The sequence below is a fragment of the Zalophus californianus genome, chromosome 6 (assembly GCF_009762305.2).
Source record: "Zalophus californianus isolate mZalCal1 chromosome 6, mZalCal1.pri.v2, whole genome shotgun sequence".
Classification (NCBI taxonomy): Eukaryota; Metazoa; Chordata; class Mammalia; order Carnivora; family Otariidae; genus Zalophus; species Zalophus californianus.
Genome location: NC_045600.1, coordinates 752,332 through 767,538, shown reverse-complemented (window position 1 = coordinate 767,538; position 15,207 = coordinate 752,332). Strand labels below are relative to the sequence as shown.

The window sequence follows — 15,207 nt, the reverse complement described above, 5'->3', positions numbered from 1 at the left end:
AAGAGGTCGCTCGAGTGTGGGGGCCCCTGGCCAGTGGCCACCACAGAGCCTCCGCTCCCACCAGCGCAGACATGCGACCGCACAGGCGGGTCAGCTTCTGAACACAAAAGGCCCCTTAGTTTTTCCTCCTACCAAACACACAGTCAGCGCGTTTGGGACCACAGAGGTATGCCCCACGCGTGGCTGCCGTGTTAACCACTCCCCCGTGCCTGGAGAGAAACTGTGCAAGTCAGCTTTTGGCTCAGAGGGCCAGCCCGGGTCCTGGTCCATTTTGCGGAAACCCATGAAATGTCCCCTTGCGCCCTGCAGGCCCCGTGTGCCATCTGCGGAGCCGGGCCTGGCAGAGCCCCTCCTTGGCCATGTGGGGTGTTTCGTGTCAGCCAGAGGGCAGTGGCAGCCTCGTGCTCGTCACAGGCCAATGGCACTCACTTTAGCCCGGGCAGGGTGCGTGTGGGACGGGATGGTACTCAGACCGCGTTCCCGGCGCTTCCCCCGCGGGGTAGCTCAACCACTGTCCTCTGACCATCCGTGGCGCGTGAGCACAGACGGTGCCCGGCGTGGAAGTTCAGCCTCATCGTCGGTGTGTACATGTAGGGAAGCAGAGTGTACGTGGGGCAGGACTGCCCGAGGTTCCAGGCACCCACTGGGGGTCTCGGAGCCTGTCCCCCTCAGACAGGGGAGGCTCCCTCCGAATGTCCACCACGGGGTCCTGCACAGTCGCCAGAAGGTGTAAACAACCTGCACGTCCATCGGTGGGGGTACGTAAGCAAAACATCCAGAGATGGGGTTGTTACTCTGCCCTAAAAAGGAATGTGGTCTGCAACATGGACGGCTCTGGAAAACGTGCTCAGCAAAGAAGCCAGGCATGAAAGGCCACAGGCTGTACAGTTCCCGTTCTGTGGGGCGTCCAGACAGGAGGAGCCACGGAGCGAGAAGGCACTGGGGCAGGACCATGAGGGTGACAGTGGAGGGGCAGGGCTTGCTTCGGAGGCTGATGAGAGCCTTCCACAGTTAGAGGTGGTAGCTGCTTACCATTGAACCTATTAAGTGCCACTGATTTGAAGACCTTAAAATGGCCGATTTTACATTATACGTATTTCACCACAACCAAAAGTAATCTTAAGGAAGAGGGGGCAAGGATGGTTCTAGATTCGAGGGGATGGCAGCAGATGAACCGGTGTGTGATGCACGGCCCACCTGCACTGTGTACTGCCAGCAGTGGGGGGCACCCCAGGCTCACGGGCTCGGGAACATCTGCCAGGGGCGGGCTGCTGCGCGGGGCAGGTGGCCGGGCCGTGGATGTCTCAGGAGAGGGGGGTCCTCACTAGGGGCTTGGGGTCCTGATGCCCTGACGCACTCTTGGCTATTTGGCCGGAAATCCTGGGTGCACACGGGAGGCGCCTGGGTGGTGGGGGGCGGGACACTCACTGAACCACTGACATTCCTGTGGCTGGAGCGTCTCAGAGTGAGAAGGGAGGGCTGGGCGGTGGGCGTGGCCTGCTCCGCCCTTGCCCTCGGGCTCCAGGCCTCGGGGTGGACAGCAGCCCTGGAAGGTTCTGGAGCCTGAGGTCATCGAGGTTGTGGGTCTGCACTTCTGTGGGTATCGCCCACGTTCTGTGGCTTGTTTGTCTTTTTGTTGTGCTTCTGTAAGAGGCTCTGTGCCCCGGACATTAGTCCTTTGTCCGCCCGCAGTTGTTTTCCTGCATTTGTTGTCTGACTTTGCTCGCGATAGCGTCCGCGTTTCCCATCTCAGGACGAGTGGGTCTTCTGCGTTGGGGTCTCGTGCCTTCCCCCGTGCGGCATGGTGTCCCTGGCCTCTCTTCCTTGGCGAGAACCTGCCTGCCTGTGCCGGGCGCGCTCTGGGCCCTGGGGTCAGTCCAGATGGTGGGGAATGAGCATTTCCCGGCCTGAGTGCCCTCAGGGAGGAGGGAGGGAGGCGGTGACATTGCAGCATGGCCCTGATTGCTGCTGCAGGGGACCACAAGGAGGTGAAGGGCCGGCTCGGATCCTGGCCTGGAATGCAGGGGGTCTCGGGTGGCACTGCCCATTGGGCCTGCCCACAGGCTGGATGGAGGCGGGCACTGGGCTTTGGCAGAAAGGCATCTCCATACCAGCCGGCACCAACAGGACCGCAGGGCCCACGGGGCAGCTGGAGAGGAGGAGAGAACAGAGGGCTTTTAGGAGATGGAGAGCGGTCAGGGCAGGAGGGCCTGGGGTTCAGCCCTGGGTGGTCCTGAAGACACGGGCCACACATTGGAGAGAGGCTGCATTTGGGGAAGTTCTCATCTTAGGTAGAATGTGGAGAAGAGCAGAGTGGACGCAGGTGGTGGTATGCACACACACAGGCACTTGTACCTCCTCCCGAAGCCCGGCAAAGCCATGAAGGGCCGTAGCCCCGGGAGGAGGACCAGGGCCGCTGGGCTGGCGGCAGGGAGAGGAGCCAAGACACACGGGCCCCGGGCAGAGGGTGGAGCCTGCTGGCCTCCTTGTCCTCGCTCTGGCCTCCAGCAACCACCCGGGTCCAGGGCCAGCAGAGCGAGGGAGAGCAGGTGAGCAGGGGGCAGAACTAAACAGTGGCACATCCCTGCATCTGTGGAATGGGAGGCCCTGGTGAAAGAACATTCCAGAACATTCCATCATGAGCGCCAGAACTTGATGGCAGACAGAAAGCTCAGCACAGGAGGCAAGACAAAGCCCAGAAGAACCGGAGAACCGAGCAGCAACAGGGTGGAAACGGACAGAAAAGATAAGAGCCTGGGGGCCCCTTGCAGGAGCCCCAACATCCCAGAAACAGACACCGCCTATGCAGAAGGCAGGGGCCTTGGCATTCTTTCGGGCGGGATCGGTCGTCTGGGCTCCCTCCCCAGGCTGCACAGGCGCCGAGCGTTACCGCTTGCGCCCACTGCAGGCAGGGTCTGGGCGGGGACGCAGCCCCTCCTGCCAGTCCCTCCTGACGCGTGGGCTCCTCCGGCCCCAGGGAGCAGCGTCCTCTCCACACACTGTCTGCCCAGCGTTCTCAGCTGGTGCATGAACACAGGTCTCCCCACGCCCCGGGCAGCCTGGAGGGCAGTCAGGGGGACAGTCTTGCCTCCCAAGGTTGTGGGAACGTGAAATGGCGCAGCCCTCGGGGAACTGCAGACACAACGAGCACGGAGTCACCGGCAGTCCCACTTCTGGGGTGAAGCCCACAGGGCCTGGCAGCGGGGTCTGAACACACACGCCTGTGGTTTACAGGAGCCAGGCCATGGGGCAGCCCAGGGGCCCGTCTGTGGGTGAGCGGACAAACAGAAGTCCGTCCATGAAGGGGAGCATCATCCTGCCGTGAAAGGAAGAGTCCTGAGCCCTGCCACCGGAAGGCTGAACCGCGGGGGCACGGAGCACGGAGTGACCTCAGCCACTCACAGGACGACACACCGTGTGACCCACTCATCGGACGTCCCTAGAGGAGTCCGTCCACACGGACAAAGTGGGGTGGGGGCGCCAGGGGTTGGGGGGGGCTGCGTGTGGATGGGGCCAGAGTTTCGGGTTGAGAAGATGGAAAGTTCCGAAGATGGTGGTGATGGGCATGCAACAGTGTGAATGTGCTTAATGCCACGGAGCTACGTAATTAAAAATGGTAAATGTTATATCGTGTATATTTTACCACAATAAAAACTGAGCTAGACATTGCCATGCTGTCCCCCAAAAGACGACCGTGGAGATTCACACTCCCACGGGGCGGGGGGTGGGTGAGTTAAAACCAGAATCCATGGTGTTAACCAGCAGTGACCCTCACCGAGCCTGGCTGGAGCCCAGGGAGCAGCCCAGCTGTGCCTGGGTTCCTGCTCCGAGGGAGGCGTGGTCTCCAAAGCCTCAGAGCAGCTGGAGACCCTCAAGTGGCGACTGACCTTCCTCTGTCCCTCAACCTGGAGCCGGAAGGACCCCAGTCATGTCCCGCCCGGACGCCCCCCCCCCCCCCAGCTATTTGCGAGTGCCCACTGCTGCCCAGGAGCTGGGGAATGTGGTGGCTTAGAGGACATGAGGGGACAGCGGGTGCTTCCTTGGCCCCCGCGTACGCACCCCCAGGGGCAGCAGGGCCCTGGGCTCCAGTCTCTGTCTTGCGTCACGCACGTGAGGATGGGGGGGTGTTCGTCTCGCCTGTGCTGTTTCTGGCTTTGTCTCCCCCCTCGGGTGTTCTGCCCCCCAGATGTGGAATTGAGGTTCTGGAGGCGGGTGGGCCGAGGTCTTTGTTTCGGGACGGGGTACAGGGGCTGGCCTGGGCTCTGGAGGAGGAGTGGGCTCTGGGGGACCCCTCGTGTTCCTTTCCTGCTGTGGGGCGTGCACGCAGGTCCCATAGGGTCGGGCCTGGGGGAGGGGTGGGTGGGCGTCCTCCCAGCAGGCCCTGCAGGGCTTTAAGCACACGACACTGGTGAAAGTGGGAATGCCTGGCAGGACTTGCGTGTGTGGAAATTTCTGCAAAACCAGGTTTCTGTGCTCTTTTTGAAATGTCACTCTGCAACTCACAAAACCCAGGGGGCTCCAGGATATTGCTCCTCCCCCCTCGTGTCACGCCCTTGGGGAGCAGCATTGCCCCTGCTGCCTTCTCCCCCCAGGCGTCCCAGGATGCCCTCCCTGGCCCCAGGGCAGAGCACCTGTCCCTCTCCCCTGGCTGTGTGGGTTCCAGCCTGTGGGGCCTTGTTGGGTGACCCCACAGGAGGCCCCTCTCCCAGGGTGCTCTGCTGCCCCCACTGGCCTTCGGTCCCAGCGGCCCACCCCTCATCCAGTTCCACATTGTACTTGAGCCGCTGCCCTCCAGGTCCTGTGCCTTCACTAGACAGGTCACCCCGAGAGTGGTCGTGGCCCGGCCTCAGAAGACCCCGCTCCTAGGGTGCCTTCCTGTCCTTCCTTCCACCCTCGCTGTCCCCTCGGACCCTGCCAGTACCGCTGTCTTCCTCCCGACACAGGCCCTCACGACCCAGTTGTCCATGGCCTGGGCATGGGTGGCTCTCACGGCAGCCCTGGGCTAGGAGGACTGCCTCCCCCAAGGCCTGCCCTCCCTCCAGGCGTGCTAGCGTCTCGAGGTCCAGGAGCTCCCTCCTGTTGGCACCCTCCTGCCCTCCATGAGGACCACTGACCTGAGAACATGCAGAGGCCATGGCACCCAGAGCTGGTGTGGAGAGACAGAGACCCAGGGGCGGGGGCTTGGCACCTGTGTCCAGCCCGGTGACAGCCTAGCCTGGGCATCCAGCTGTCCTGGGCCGTGGGCACCTCCGCTGACCATCATGGCTGGCTTCCCACAGGCACTCCTTGGCCCCTGCTTTGCCAGGTCTTGGGGATGCGTGGCTGTCCCTGTACGTCCCTTGATGTTGGCAGCAGTTCTGTCGGCCGGCTTCTCCTGCACAGCAGGAGCCAGAGACCTCAAGGGTTGACGTGTGTGTTGAGGTGTTCAGGGCCCCTCACACCCAGAGATACAGGCACTCCCTTCCCAGGACAGAGGCACCTTTCACAAGATGCCGCCCGCTCCCCAACACACCGAGGATACCCGTGACACACAGCGTCATTGGTGCTGGGGACGTTGTACTGGTGCTGGGCTCTTGTGAAGCAGGGGCCACCCTTCCTGAACCCCGAGGTGGCAAGGAGGTCGCCCTTGTGAGCTGGACGGTGGCCGCCACCTGGAGTCCAGAAGCCCGGGTCGGTGTCACGTGCCAGCGTCGATTCTGAGCCCTGACACGCCTTGTGGGAAGCCCTCCGTCACGGGCACATCATCCAGCTCAGGTTGCACAAAGGACAGCGTAAGTCTAAAAAAAATAGAGAAACATAATAAAGCACAAAACTTAATGAAATAGAAACAGTGTTGAAGGTCAGCAGCAGCCAGAGGCTCACTGCTGGGCAAGGGTGATGAGGGGCTCAGCCGTCGGGGATGAACAGCCACAGAGCAAGTCAAAGATCGTGATAAACAGCATCGTCCATTAAGATGAAACTTGATGGGACAATTCTGTGAGATTAGGAATCAGTAACTGACTTAGTGCAAGAGGAGATGTGAATTACACGACAATTAAGTTACATTAAAACCTCCTCTTCCCCAAACAGCATCAGATGGTTTTATTGGTGAATTTTACCAAATCTTGAAGAAATAAGTCCTATCTCATATGAAGTGCTGCAGAGATTAGAGGTTAAGAGTAGAGGTGAAGCTGTGCACTTTATCAGGGCGGTAGGATCACGAAAACAGGAGGATTTGGTTCTGTGATGTCAGGATCGCCGGCAGTAATCAATTTGAAAATAAGAAAAACAGTGTTATTCCTAAAAGCAGTAGCTACCTAGGAAAAAAGTGAACCTAGGACATCAGAGACGCTGTAAGGGGAAGTGTCTAGCGCTTGTTCAAGGACATGAAACAGCTGAGTGAGGGGTGCAGAGACCCCGGTCCCCCTGAACCCAGGTCAGGCGCACGAGGCCCCCACGTGGGGGAGGAACCTGGCGAGCTAACGCTACAGTTTCTGTGAAACAGGCACACGGCTTTAAAGAAAAGTGGAGTGTGTCTGTGCCGGGGAGCACTTTCCTTAGCAGACAGGTGTTTGTTTAAATAAGCTACACTAATTGAATAATATGAAATTGGCAGAAACACAGACTGATCAGTCGTGGAACACGATGGCGCAGAATCCCGCGTGTGGCCGTGGCATGCTTGGGAGAGGACAGGACTCGCTCTGGAATAGGTGGTTTGGGGGTGAGCAGACCCCACGGAGGGGGCTGTGTCACCGCACGCCGAACGCCCGGGCTCATGAAGGACCTCGCTGTGAATAGCGCAGGCGGGGGGGGGGGGGTGCTGCTGGGAGGAGGGTGGGCTTAGGGAATCGAGCGTACCCTAAAGCATAAATCACGGAAGTTTACTGTGTAAACACACTTCAGAAACACCTTCGTGTGATGGCCTGCAGCGGGGCGTGATCTCTGCTGTGTGCTTCTCCAGAGCAAATGAGGACAGTAGTCCAGCAGGAAGACAGGCGGGGCCCCGGACACGCCCCCACAGCCTCACACACACCACATGCCCCAGACCCAAAGACCCTGTTCCCTCGGGCCATTGGTGTCTAGAGCTGCACTGTGTCCCCCTCGAATCCACAGGATTCCCTGACTCCAGAAGCACCTCGGAATTCGTGTTTGGAGCTGGAGGCTTACAGAGGCGATCAAATTGACATGATGAGACCGTTGTCAGGAGATTTAGGGAAATGAGGCCGTTAGGGTGGGTTCTAATCCAATATAACTGGTGTCCTTGTCAGAAGAGGAAGAGACACCAGGGTGCACGTGTGCCGAGAGCAGGCATGTGAAGAGGGAGGGAGGGGCTCCCCCGGGAGGGGCTCCCCCGCCCCCAGCGGTCACCCAGAGGACACAGACACGGGGCATGAGGGAGTCAACACTCCTCTGGGCAACTCGGGAGCACGGTGTGACAGTACCCTGGGCAGGCTCTGAGTGCACAGAGCCTGGACCCTGCAACCCCGCTTGGGGGGCGATGCCCCCGCCCCTCCGCGCCACTCCCACAGCGGAGCAGGTCTGTGGTGTCAGATCGTTGGCACCAGCCTGAGCAGCCACCGGCAAAGGGTGGGGAAGCCATGTGCTTGCACGGTAAGGAAGCACACAGTGGGCAGGGGCGTGCACGTCTGTTCTGTGGCAAGGACATGTCACGGACGTGTAGGCAGTGTGATGTGAACCGGCCGCCTCAAGAAACAAGGGTGCATGGCTGCATATGCCTGGCAGTCTGGCACACAGTGGACGTTTCATTAACAGGGAGAAGAACTGAGCCACCCGAGCCAGTGCCGATGTCTGTCTTGTATAAGCGTGCAGGTGTTTGTGATCCAGGGCCCGTGCAGGCTCTGCTGTCCTCAGCACGTGGTGTCCATGTGGGGGTCCAAGGTGGCCGTGCCCCTGCAGCCTGGAGAAGGAAATGGGCAAGGGGCGAGCCAGCCACCCCATGCACGCATCACCTCTGCTCAGGTTGCCACCACCTGGGCTTCTCAGTGGCCTTGCCCAGCTCCCCGCCGGGCAAGACTGGTGTCTGGCTGTGAAGTGGACCCCCAGCTAACGTGGTGGGGGGGCTGATTTGGGCACAGCGGGCGGTCCCCTGGAAGGAGACCCCTCCAGATGGTGGCTCCTGCAGAGCGCAAGGAGGGAGGGGTGGGGAGCGCGTGGTGGATGTCTGTGGTTCTGGTCCCAATTTCCTTAAAAAGATCTCAAGTCAGCGCAGAGAACATTTGTTAGTTCTTGTTGTCGGATACGTGGGTTTTGGTGGCATCCCTCTCTGTGGTTTTCCTGTAAGCCCCACACTTACCGGTTTCAGAAAACCAGAACACTGCTTCTTCAGGGTTAGGCATGGAAGTTGGCTTTCCACTCTTTTGAGCAGACACCATCTGAGAGGAAGGAGAGAGCGCGCAGTGTGGGGCCAGGGCCCCTTGGACAGGGTACTGGGTTTCTGCCCGTCGAGGGGATTGTGTTTTATCCTGACAGTGTGTTTAAGATACGCTTGGCTTCCTTTTTTGTTACTGCTGAGTCTAGTACAATTGCAGGGCGTCTTACACAGTAACAGTCCCGGCTTAGTGATGAATCATCGTTTGTGGGTTTTTTTTTAGTGTATTTGCTCATGATTTCCTTCAGGGCCAGGTATTATGCAATAAATCTCGTCCTTGGCTATAATCTATACTCCAGCCCTCAGGCCTTTCTCTCAGAGCCAGTCTTGTATAAAAGCAAATATCGTGTGTTCTGTCTGGCCCAATTTCTGTATGCAAATGATTCTTTTTATACTTTTAGTGTTGTTTGCACAAGTAGCATCCACTTGACTGTGTCTTAGAATTAAAAAAAAGAAGAAGAGAGAAAAAAGAAAGGAAAACCCAAATGGCTCGTGGTGTTAGTCCCATCCTACGGGGGACACAACTGTGAAGAAGTAAGCAGGCCCGTGCTGGTTTTGATGGGCTGTCTGCAGCTGCAAGCTCAGCTCTAGGAGGCTGCCGGAGCAGAGACACTTCCCTTCTGACAGAGCTCATGGCTCTGCTCGTGGCCTCTTGAGTTTTCCCTATGACGAGGACACATCAGCGTGGGGGTACCACCGTGCTTCCCAGACAGAAGCCTCTCTGAGCTGTGGGCAGCAAATGCTGGACCGACCCCTGGCCCCTGCCCAAACAGATTGTCTAGAAACAGGCGTCGCAACGGCCCTGAGAGCGAGACCCCATCCCAAATAGGGGCTGGGCAGGCATTCCTGGTAATTAGTTCATTCAAAGCAAGATCCAGACAAGGCCTCCTGTTTGCAATTGGCTGATATATCCCTTAGGTCTTGTGGCTTTTTTAACTTTTGAAAAAGAACTTTTTGAAACTCAGTAAAATTCAGCCTGCCCCCGTGTTTGTCTACAACCCAGACTTGCCCATTAGCCCCTCAACCAGGCTCAGAACAGTGGACGGTTCCACCCAGATCCAGCATCCCCACACAGCCATGGCTGTCAGCACCCTGCACTGCTGCTGTGTGCTTTCCAGAACGCCACATTAGTGGGCTAACGTGCAGGGCCCAGCCTTTTGGCTCTGGCTTCTCTTCCCGCGTGGGGGGCCGGTGCGGGCCACTGTGTGTGCATGCACGCGTGTGGGGGTTGTGCGTGTGCACGTGAGTGTGTCTGGTGTGCGTGTTTGTGTGCACGCCTGTGTGCTCATGTGTGTCTCTGCACACGTGCGTGTTTGTGTTGATGCTTTGGCCCTCTTGTCCCCGAGCACGCTTCCTGCTTTGCTTGAAGGGTGTCTCCAGGCTTGGGCAGCTGCACACGTGACCACCGTGAGTGTCCATGTAGAGTCTGTGGACACACGCACCGAGCGGTGCTGGTCTGGGTGGCACGTGTGACCACATCTAGTGCCCCGTCGCCCGCCTCCTTGCCAGCACTGGGTGTCACCAAAAGCGGTGTTTGGTTTCCTTTCAGCCAGGGACATTGGTGTGAGGTGGTGACTCCTGACTCCTAGTGGTTTTCAGTTGCATCTTTTCATGTGCTAATTTACTGCCCATATGTCTTTTTTAGTGAAGCATTTGCAAATCTTTTGCCTATTTTTAAATTGGGTTCTTTATTTTCCTGTTGTTGAGTTTGGAGGGTTCTTTATTCTGGATTAAACCCTCTGTGGGATATGCAGTTTGCAAGTATTTTCTCCCAGCCTTAGCTACTCAGCCTTCTTTCACGAAATTTTGATGGAGTCCAGTTTACCCGATTTCCTGTTTCTGTTCCTGACCTCCCTGCCTTTGCCCCGGGAGCACCACACTGCCCTGAGTACTTAGCTCCACGCAAGTCTGGACGGCCCCCACCTTCCTTGGATCTCCTTTTCAAAGTCCTTTCGATTATCCAATTCTTTTGCCATTCCATGTAAACTTAAAAACCAGCTTATTGATATCTACAAAAGCGTCATGCTGGGATTTCTGGGAACTAAACTTAGATCTGGTCTGGGGAGCACTCATGCCCATGCGGCGGCTCATCTCTCCAACTGCTCAACCCTTTGCTGGCTCCTTCCACTCGCTTGCAGATCCTGCACTGATCTTGTTAAATTTAGGTATTTTCTTTGTTTTGGAGTTACTATAAATGGAAGTTTTTTTAAAAAACTGACTTTGGGATGCCTGGTGGCTCAGTCGGTTAAGTGGCTGCCTTCAGCTCCGGTCATGATCCCAGGGTCCTGGAATCAAGTCCCACATCGGGCTCCTTGCTCAGCAGGGAGCCTGCTTCTCCCTCTGCCTCTGCCGCTCCCCCTGCTTGTGCTCTGCCTCTCTCTCTGACAAATAATTAGATAAAATCTTTAAAAAACAAAAAACTGACTTCTAATCATTCATTGCTAGTGTGTACAAATGGAACCACTTTTTATGTCGAATTTGTATCATATGATCTTGCTAAGCTCTTAGTTCTGGGGGCTTGCTTTCACATTTTTCCACATTCCTTGGGGTATTCTGCATAAACTGTTGTGTTGTCTGCAAAGAAGAGCTGCATTTTTTCCTTTCCAGTCCTTGTGCCTTTTATTTCCTTTTCTTGCCTTATTGCACAGGGCAAGCCTTTCGTTCTGTGCCATGCTGCAGGGGTGTGTGGGTGCGGCCCAGCCTCCTGGTCTCCGGCTGGGGGAGGGGGGTTTCCATCCTGCCGCCAGCGTGACATTGGCCATTCAGGATGTTCTCCTCTGTCCCTGGTTCACCAAGAGTTTTAATCACAAATGCAACTGAATTTTGTCAAGTTTTTAAAAATCATTTGAGGAGATTTTATGATTTTTCTAATTTAGCCTGTTGATGGCGTGAATTTCACTGATTGATTTCAAATGTTGACCAGCCTGGAACAAACCCCACTTGGTCACGGTGTGTTAGTCATTCCTTTTTATATATGATGAATTCAGTTTGCTGATATTTTATTGAAGATCTTTACATTTATGTTCATAGAGGGATATTCGTCTGTAGATTTCTTTTATGTACATTGTTCTCTGGTGTTGGTACCAGAGTGATTCCTGACCTCATAAAATGAGTTGGGAAGTATTCCACCCTTTTCTGTTTTCTGGAGGATATTATGTAGAATTAGTGTTGTTTCATCCTTTGATATCTGGCTAAATCCACCTGGAGCTTTCTTTTTCAGAAGGTTTTAAACTATTCAATTTCTTTGATAGATTAGGCTGTTCAGATGATGTGTTCATCCTGGTGCTTCTGGTGGTTGTGGCTGGGGCATTGTTACATGTTGATATGTATTGTTACATTGTATCCACCTCCCAAAACTGATGTGTGGCAGCTGTCTGCAGCTTCCCCCTCTGTGCAAACTGTGTGATTTTCCTTCTTTCATTCCTGATATGGCTCATTTTGTCCTCTCTTCTTTTTTTCTTTTTTGGGCTAGAGGTTTTGTCAGTTTTACTGCTCTCCCCAAAGAACCAGTTTTGGGGTTTTTTAAATACTTTATTTTATATTTCTTTCTCCTGCCTATCTTCCGTTTCATGGTTTCTGTTTTTGTCTTTGTTGCTCCCTTGCTCCAACTCACTTTGGGTTCAGTTTGCTCCTTTCCTGGTGTCTTGAGGTGAAGCTCAGACTGCATTTGAGGCCTTTCTTACTTTCTTGTATGAGTGCATCTCCCGTGGGGCTCGAATCCACACAAAATATTTCTGGATCCTTGGAGTTTTCCTCCTGGGCCCGGGTGCTACTTACTGCCCCAAGTGGTTGGTGTTTCTGGCCTTCTGTCTACTATTGATTTCTTTTTGTTTGTTTGTTTTAAGTAGGCTCCACACCCGACGTGGGGCTTGAACTCATGACCCCGAGATCAAGAGTCACGTGCTGAGAGAGCCAGCCAGGCGCCTCTCTACCATTGATTTCTAGCTGAGTCTGTCGTGGTCAGAGAACATACTTTACACAACTTCAGTTGTTTGTTTTTTTTTTTTAAGATTTTATTTATTAGAGAGAGAAAGCACAAGCAGGGGGAGGGGTAGAGGCAGAGGGAGAAGGAGGCTCCCGCTGAGCAGGGAGCCCAATGCGGGACTCGAGCCCAGGACCCTGGGATCATGACCTGAGCCGAAGGCAGACGCTCAACGACTGAGCCACCCAGGCACCCCTTGACTTCAGTTCTTTCAAGTGTGCTGGTGCTCCTTTGTGGCCAGGACGTGGTTGGTCCCGGTAGATGCTAGCCCCTAGAACCCACGTCTTTCTCCATTTTTTTCCCTTCACGGTTTGTTTCCTGCAGAGGCAGAGTGGCCTGATGGGCAGAGTGAGCTGGTCTTCCCCTGGGCTCCTGCATGTCAGGGGCTGTCAGGAACAATCCCATTTGCCCCCAGCCTGGAGCTGTCCTGCTGCCCGAGTCAGGGGTCCTGCTGCCTGGGGAAGCCCTGGTGTCTGTCTCCTGGCTCGTCTGGGCTCAGTCAAGTGCATATGCTGTCACCATCATCCTCCATGTGCCCCAAGTGCCGCACTGTGACAGGCTGGCCATAGGCCCAGGATGGGAGTCGGAGCTTTGTGCCGGTCTTAGTTTATAAAGGTGACTGAGGGACGGTGCAGAGAGGTCAGTGCCGTTGAGAGGAGAGTTTGATGTTCACCGCCCCCTAGAAACAGGAGGCACCGTACATGGGGCCACGGGGAAGCACCAGGGTCACTCAGGAGGCAGAGGGACTGCGGGCGAAGCCCAGACCACAGCCTTTGGTTTCCGTGGGAAAGGTGCAGCATGGCAGGGCAAATGGCTTAGGATTGGCTAGTTGGAGTCATTCCGGTGGACCTTAAGGCACAAGGTCCCAGGGGCTGCCCCTAGTTGTCGGCTTCCTGGGCCTGGGTGTGTAGGGCAGGGGGATATTAGGTTGGTGCTGAGGGTTGGATAAGGAGGGGTTCAGAGTATGGGCTCTGGATCCAGGGGAAATGTAAACAGTTCTGGCTGTCGGTTGGCCCTATAATTAATGGATGTCAAATAGACAAATACAGAATCTAATAAAACACAAAACAGTAGGGTCTTCATTTCATGCCCAGAATGGCAATGGGGTCTCTGCTCCATGCCCAGGATGGTGGTGGCGTCTCCATACGAAGCCCAGGATGGTGGTGGGTGTCGCTGCTCCATGGGTGGCTGGCAGGTGCTCACGGAGCCTGTGAAACTTTCCAAAGCCACACTGTCGACCAGACCCAGGCCCTATATCCAGACCTGAGCTCCCCAGCCTTACCCTGTCACTCCCTGCTGCCTGGATGTAGAAATGTGAGATGAGGGGGCCTGGGGTCTTCCTTCTGGCGCCCGTGTCCCCATGCGTCCTCTGAGGCAGACAGAGGAGTGTGGAGTCTCTGTGGTCAGGAAATGGGCCACTCCTGCTCTCTCCACCATGTCAGCATCTGTCCTGCTGCTTGGGGTGTAGGTGGGCATGGAGAGTGTGGAGTTCCCAAGTAGGACCCGTGTGACTCCAACACAGGTGTTTGGCGACTTGGTCCTGGCGCTTGAGGCTGTGTGGGCAGCGGATAGTGGTGTGCTTACCCCCATGTGGACCAGCGCTGTTCCCGTGAACTGCGGGCTGACGTCTGAGTGGGAAAATAAGCCAGGGCTTCAAGGAACTGCAGAGGGGTCCCAGTTGATTTTGATGTTGCAGCCCCCTACACAACACCCTGAGCGCCTCTGCCTGGAATCCTTGGTGGGGTGGTTCTGCTGCCTCCGGGAAGGTAAAGCTTCGTGCGGCTAAGCGGTCCTGCGCGCCAGGATTGCAAGGCAGGCCCGGCAGGAGGGGGAGGTTCCCCACTAGATGACCAGGACCGGAGGACCAGAGGACCATGGGGGACACAGGCCCCCTTCCCTAGGCAGGGCCCACATGCCCCGCCTCCACCCCACACTCAGAGTGGTGAACCCAGTGTGAGGGTTCAGGGAAAGCTCACCGTGGGCTCAGGGACATGGGCACTGGGGGAGTGAGCATGTGCAGAGGGGCCGCCAGAGGTGGTGGTGGTGTCTCCAGGGACCCTGCAGAGGTGGGGGGCAGGGCAGGTGGGGGCGGGCCTGAGACCCCACACTGGTGGGGGGACAGGGTGGAGGTGAGGGGGTGGGGCCTGGGGGGGGCCTGCAGAGGCCTGTGCTCTGGAAGCTGGGAGTGGGGCTCGGTGACTGGCACCTGGTCCCTGGGGGCTCCTGGTCTGAGTGCCCTTGTCCAGACTGCCTGCCCACAGACCTGCACTGAGCTTCCCCCACAGGTGGGAGACCCACCCTCTGGGGCCCTCTGGAGCAAAGGGATGCTGAGTGGCATCCACCACCCGCAGGGACTCTTGAGGGGCCCCTGAGCCTAGCTGAGGGCCCCCAGGAGATGTGAGGGCCTTGTCTGAGGCTGGTGCTCCCGAGGGTGGGGCCTTCCTAGGGCTCGAGGCGGTGTGGGAAGGTGTGGTTGAAGGCTGAGCAGGCCTTTGCCCTTTGCAGGTTGTGCAGCCTGACCTTGAAGAAGCTGGTGGTCTTCAAGGAGCTGGAGAAGGAGCTCATCTCGGTGGTGATTGCTGTCAAGATGCAGGTGAGGGTCCCCTCGGCTGCTGTCCCGGGGCAGCGAGTGCAGGGTGCCTGTGCCTGCCTAGGGGTGCGAATGGGCACAGCCACACCAACCGCTGGACCCTTACCTGTGCAGGAGGCTAGGGAGCCTGGTTCTGCCCCAGGATGCAGGGGAGCCTCTGCCTGGGCTGGTTGACCTGGAAGATGTTCCTAAAGCTCTGGCAGGATTGGATCCCCCCAGCACACCCAGGGCACAGTCCTGTTCCCCCTGAAGGGCAGGCAGCCCAGT

The 15,207-nt window shown here is 56.8% G+C and overlaps 1 protein-coding gene across 7 annotated transcripts in view; it reads left to right on the top strand.

Moving 5' to 3' along the window:
* The window catches only part of PACS2 (phosphofurin acidic cluster sorting protein 2), a 59,935-nt gene that overhangs the window by 16,880 nt on the left and 27,848 nt on the right, over window positions 1-15,207 (top strand). For all 7 annotated transcript variants that reach the window (XM_027569372.2, XM_035727895.1, XM_035727898.1 and 4 more), the window contains exon 2: window positions 14,856-14,943. In XM_027569372.2, coding sequence (XP_027425173.2) covers window positions 14,856-14,943 — 88 coding nt within the window. The remainder of the gene's footprint in view (window positions 1-14,855; window positions 14,944-15,207) is intronic.